We start from the raw sequence: 6328 nt of genomic DNA on the forward strand, positions 1-6328 counted from the left end.
GAGCATTAATGAGAACTGGACAGGCTGACATGCCACACACAGGCTCATTAGTAGAAACTGAACAGACAGATGGTTCAACATCAGACTCGATGATGAAATCAGGAGTGGCAGACGGAAAACCATGAACCGGATTCTTGACAATATGAAACAACATTTTTTGGTGTGCATATGCTGCACAGTTTTTGTGTAGATATGATACACATCTACCCCACAACCCTAATCTTACCCATTATGTATCATATACACACCTAAGTCAACTTTTGTGTATCAATACCGAGAGTTTTTGTTTTTATTTGGCGTACTATACGCACTTTCATGAGATCGGGTTGTGTATTTATAAAATTAACTTCACTGGGGTTGAAAACCAGCTCCTGAATGTGCAATTCCTTACCTTTATAAAGTTTACATCTCAATAAAATTTGAGCGCGTACACACCGGCACGCTGTCTTTATGGGCAAACGTTTCGCCCTGCACTGGGAGTTCTGCAGGGAATCAGATATGTGTTAGACGTAGCTCGAATGTCCAGATATCGGATATGTATCTGATTAAAATCCACATGTGGAAGTGGCCCAGATCGGATGCAAAAAAAATTGGATCTCGAGCAGATTTTTGTGTTTACACATGTGCAGCAAATTCCGGTCAGATGTGAGCAACAAATCTGATTATTTTGTGCCAGTGTAAATGCAGATTGAATCCGCTTGTGATTTGGCGTTTTTTAGTGCATGAATGAAGTTCACAATATTTAGATTATTGATTTATTTATTGTGTCTTTTATTAAAATAACAAAGATCGGTAACACTTTATTTTAAGGTGTTACCCGTTACATTTGCTTACTATTATAATAACACTTAATTATGCAAGTAATCCTAAACCAAACCCTAATCCTAACCATATAGTAAGTACATGTAGGCCTAGTTCATTAATATTACTCAGTACTTAAATGTATAATTACACTGTAACAAGGACACCTTATAATATAGTGTAATCTAAAGATCAATCACTCAAAGCAAAGTGTACTTCAATATCAGTTACAATGGTTTAGTAAAGAAATGCATTACAAAATTGTCTGACGTGAATCGCGGTGTCACATCCAGTTTATACAGTACTACTGACAGTATTACTGTTTCTGTTTGCTTTTGACGTGTTGCTTGTGCTGCTCTTGGCTGGTGTAGAATCCGGACTCAGGAAAGGCTGACTGGACTTTGCAGCTGATTTGACAGCTTTGGGACAATCCAGGATTTTAAGTGGACTCGGATCACCCACTCCAGGATTGAACAGAGGAACGACTGATCCAGAGAATCTGCTGCTGATGGTCAGGAGATGTTTTCTCTCTGTGACGTTGTAAAATGACAGCTGACCGTCATCATAATCTAACAGAACTCCCAGTTGCTCAGGTCTCGGGGTCAGAGAGAGTTTAACTTGTGGATCAGTGTTGCTGTAAATGCCATTTTGTCCCTCTAAACACAGGAACCAGTATCCGTTTGATGGAGTTAAAGCAAGTTTCTTTTTTACAGCAACGTTTTCATCTTTCATCACACCAATTAACCAGTAGTTTTTGGGAGGTGCATTTTTTTGTACCAGCATCACCTCCCAATAGTGTCGACCAGAAGAATATTTTTGGGCTCCAAATGCACATAATTTGTAAGGAAATGCCTCTCCAGTGTGATTATATCCTGGATGATCCCTCATGGATTTACTGTCCTGAGAAATCGTCAGATTTGGATATGCATGCTGACGATCAATACCAAACTTTTGATCTGGGAGGGAAATAAATAAATAAATCAGCAATTATTAGTCCTTTTAAACTCGTGTGTGAGATCATATTTATACATACATGCATTTATTTAAACATCTATGCTCATATATTGCTGAGATGATGTCATACCTGCATATTTCCTCAGTTCTTCTATATCTGCATCTTCTCCCACAACTAAAATGAAAAACATGTAATTTGATGTTTTGAGAAAAAAAGGCATTTTGAGATTTATTATGTGACAAGCAGTAAAATGACACTGATCTGTGAATCTAGTGTATTTTTACTGATGTGTGTGTGATTAGTTCAGTCCTGTACTGACTGTTTCTTTATTCTGTTCAGTCTATTTCCCACCAAACCTCTTACATTCATGTTTGCTTTTAATACAACATACATTTAGATGTGTATTTAATAATTAAAGTTCTTATAAAAGTATAACACAGAGCAAACAATATCTTAAGATACCTTCTTTTGTCAGTTTCTTCATAGTTTTCTCACAATCTAAAATGAGAAAAAAATTAAATGGAAGATTTAATTATACTCTTCACAAATACTCCAGATGTTGTAAACCGCATTAAATTACACTTTACCCTTTAAGGCAGAGACACAGACTCTCTGATTAAATATTATTAATTTATAATATTTAATTTTGAAAAAAAAAGAAAGAAGAAGAAGAAGAAAAGTTCTGTTCATAGTTTAAAAACAATAATAAAGTAGAACAATGTTGATTAATCAAATAGCTTTAAAAATCCAAATAGTGAAGAACAAAGAAACACATTACAAGCAATAAAACAAATTGTGTTCTGTCAATAAGTGCTTAAGTTAAGACCCAGTCAGCAAACAAATTTGGCCCAGATTTGGCATTCATCCGGCACTGGCATATAGCATGTGGGCCAAACATGGCCTGGGTTTGGCAGAGGTGGTACCGGGTTTAAGACGGCACACAAGACATGGGCCAGATGTCAAATATAGATATGTGGGCCACATAAGTATTGCCGATCTTGACCCACATTTAAAATCCATTTCAAATATTTTTGACTAAAATCCCAATGTTTTCCCATACAGAAAGCTAATATATTCACATATATGTGAAACACTGTTAAATATATTGAAATACATTTTGAAAATATATTTTTAAAATGCATAACATAAAGCTCATATTATGTAGGTGGAGATAACAGCGCAGGCTCCGACGTCACAAGCCAAAAACTCCAGTTTCGCTGTCTACACGATAACACGTGTTATCGTGTTAAAAGACACAGATGATAATAATATTCAAAAAAATATATCAAATATTTAAATATTTGATATTTATTTGATTTTTTTTTTTTTATATTTGATAAACTTTTGAATGTTTGAGGTTTTACTTACTAGTCAGATGGTTCATGGCGCTTTGGAGATGTTCTTCGACAGGAGATCCGCTCCGCTCCAGCTCTGCAGCACAGCCATCAGCATGGAAGAATAGGAACAATATGTCACAACAGAGTTAAACAAGACGGAATTCCTGTATGTCCTACAAGGCCATCTTGTTTAACTCTGCTCTGAGGACACTTCATACACAACAACCTACAGAGGGGTCAATCATAATTCAAAAAAAGACACAGATGATAATAAAAAAGTTATTTGAAATTAAAATTAACAACAGTAAGACGGAACCAGAGTACTGTGAACGCACCTTTCTTCAAACTGTAACGGTCTGTATGTATATTATTTTTTAAACTTTAAATGTAGTGAAGTTTTTGCTAAAAAAAACCTTGTGGAAACCTCACGCGAGCCTGAAAGATACTTAAAACTTAAAATAATATTTGCACTCTTGAAGACGGTTCACCAAAGACTAAATTTCAGTCCAGCAGAATTTTCTGCACACTTCACCACCGAGGCCAAAATGAGCATTGTGAATGTAAGAGCCTCACATGTTTGTTTGAATTGTATTTCAGGGCAGTTCGTGAAGACGGATAACCTGGACAGAAGTCAGTTCAAGATCCAGACTTCTCACTCACAAGGATTGCAGTCTACTAGATATTATGTGTACTCTTCAGACTTAGGTTCATGCAGATATTATTCAGGGACATGAACACTTGAATATTGCAAAAATAGAGAAACTGTAAGAGCAAGCAACAGCACGCACATCGATCTCAAATGGGTGTTTGACTAAAAAACAAGTAGAAGCATATTAGAAATGCAAAGTCGGCAACACCAAAGCTCCAAAAGTATCAAAGAAATTTATTTTAAAATATTCGCATAGTGTGTTACGTTTTGAGCACGCAGGTTCTTCATCAGACTGTCTGAAACTACCTTATTTAAGAATTTTGTGTTAATTGTGTGAACATTAAACAAATATATATTTCTTTTACTGTTTTTTGTTTTGTTTTCCAAAGCACCTAAAAGCCAATTCACACTGCCATACTCCAACAGGGTGAACACACTGACCAAGCAAAACAAATAAGCATGTTTTTATAGTTTTTGTGAAAGTGTGAACTGACCATAATGCTGTATGTTAGGTGTGAGATTCATTCAACTTGGTTTGCTGATTAAATATTTGTTCAGAATATTGTCGTTGTTGTGACTATTCCTCTGGGAGGGTTGTGTATCAAGTGGCTTGGTTATGGTTTTGTTGAGGCTGACATGTGGAACCCTTCTGGTCCAGCGTATAGGGCCAGCTGGTCATACAGGACCTCAGATCCCACAGAACAATTTTTCTCTGGCCCAGCTCCGGCCCACACAATCAGCTTTAGCTTGGCCCACATACCGCGATGACTTACGGTCCTAGTGTGTACCAGGTCTGGATTCAAGGCCACGCTAGGACCGTAAGTCATTGCGGTATGTGGGCCAAGCAAAAGCTGATTGTGTGGGCCGGAGAAAAATTGCTATGTGGGGAGCGGTGAGCGGTGTTTCTACTTTTCTCCACATTAATGCTGTTTGATTATTGGTGATGACAGCACAGATCTCAGTAGTTCTTATAAAAGTACAGCACAGAACAAACTATGTCTTCAAATACCTTCTTTTGCCAGTTTCTCCATAGTTTCTTCTTCACAGCCTAAAATGAGAAAAAATATAAATGGAAGATTTCATTATTAATCTGCTTCACAAATACTCCAGATTTTGTAAACCACATAAAATCATGACTGTGTTCAGATGTTAAATGAAGGTCGAGCTACTCACTTTCTTTAGCTGGTTTCTGTCCTGCAGAACAGATCAGAAATATCAACACATGAGATGCATGAAACAAAAACCTTCTGAAAACCACATCTTTAAAATCTTTCAACCAGATTGTACCTGTTAGTTTGTGTCTGTATCTGTAGAGGATCAACCCAACCAACCCCAGAAGAGCACAGATGAGAACGCTGAAGAAAAGAGCCTTCCATGGACCTGATGGATCTGATGAATCTGATGAATCTGAGACAGAAAATCCAGATTATTGTCAAATCTAGAGTAAAAAATATCAATGAATAATATTAAGTTAAAAAAAATAAAAATCAATGAAAGTCAGCCTGAAATGCCATTTGCATTAGTGCTCCTGTTCAGTTCATGTGTGTTCACAACAGGCTTAGTTTCATGATGTTAAATTAAACAAAGTTTGCTGAAAGTAACTTAATCTTCACGAAAATCTACTGAAGGACTACAAAACACTTATTAGAGAGTATGTTGCATATTATGTCGTAACAAATTGTCATTTTTGACTCACCAGTGATTTTGAGAGCTATCTCTCGGCTGTCATATACTGTGTCTCCACTCACATAACAGTGAAACGGACCTTCATCCTGAACTCTGAGTTTCTCCAGCCGTAGAGAGACGTCTCCATCCTTCAGTCCACCAGACTGATCTGACCATGGCTTCAGTGCGCTTCTGTTCCTGTACGATTCCTCCTGCGTGTCCTGGATCTTCCCGTGATTATAGAGCAGAACAGGGTTGTTGAAGTCGTGACGGTACCAGCGGATCTCCAGAGCTTCAGCGTTCTCAGGAGGAGAGATCCAGCAGGACAGAATCACTGAGGATCCCACATGAGCCTCTACAGGATCAGCAGGAACCATCACAATAAACGACTCTGAGAGAGAATTAAATATACCACGCATTACTCTTTATTTACTACATTTACTATGAGTACTATGATTAGAATCTGCACGCATTATAAATACAGGTAGGGATTGTAAACAATGAATCAGTGTTACTGTTTGCACTTTAGATCCGAGCACTGCACTTTAGTATCACGTATTTGATCACGTATATAAAATACTCGATAAATATGAACATGTCAACAGGTCTGTATGAAATATTTAATGCGAAAAATGTTTGTGGTGTTCTTACCTGAAGCCTTTATGAGGAGATTCACCAGTAAAGTGATAATAATCGACAACATGCCTGTGAAAATACAGACAGGCTCACATAAAACAATCTCTGAGGGAGATTCTTCCGGAGTAAATGATATAAGAGACACGATTCAACTCACCGGAGACTGTTAAAGAATCACAGTTCGCTGAATTTGAGCCGTAAAGATGTGTTCTACACAACAATAGCGTCAAATATAAACGACAAATAAGTCGAAAATCAGTCAGAATCCAACCGTTCTCTTCCTTG

The 6328-nt window shown here is 37.2% G+C and overlaps 1 protein-coding gene across 1 annotated transcript; it reads right to left on the reverse strand.

Moving 5' to 3' along the window:
- Positions 1-1076: 1076 nt before the first annotated feature.
- LOC131543917 (butyrophilin subfamily 2 member A1-like) lies at positions 1077-6110 on the reverse strand. The gene is made up of 8 exons (XM_058781719.1): positions 6059-6110; positions 5439-5798; positions 5030-5149; positions 4916-4936; positions 4752-4790; positions 3125-3187; positions 1886-1930; positions 1077-1757 (listed from the first exon to the last, which is right to left on the reverse strand). Exons 1-8 carry the CDS (start codon positions 6108-6110, stop codon positions 1096-1098), a joined length of 1362 nt encoding a protein of 453 aa, XP_058637702.1. The 3' UTR covers positions 1077-1095.
- Positions 6111-6328: the final 218 nt, after the last annotated feature.

This window comes from Onychostoma macrolepis, chromosome 07 (assembly GCF_012432095.1).
Source record: "Onychostoma macrolepis isolate SWU-2019 chromosome 07, ASM1243209v1, whole genome shotgun sequence".
Lineage (NCBI taxonomy): Eukaryota > Metazoa > Chordata > Actinopteri > Cypriniformes > Cyprinidae > Onychostoma > Onychostoma macrolepis.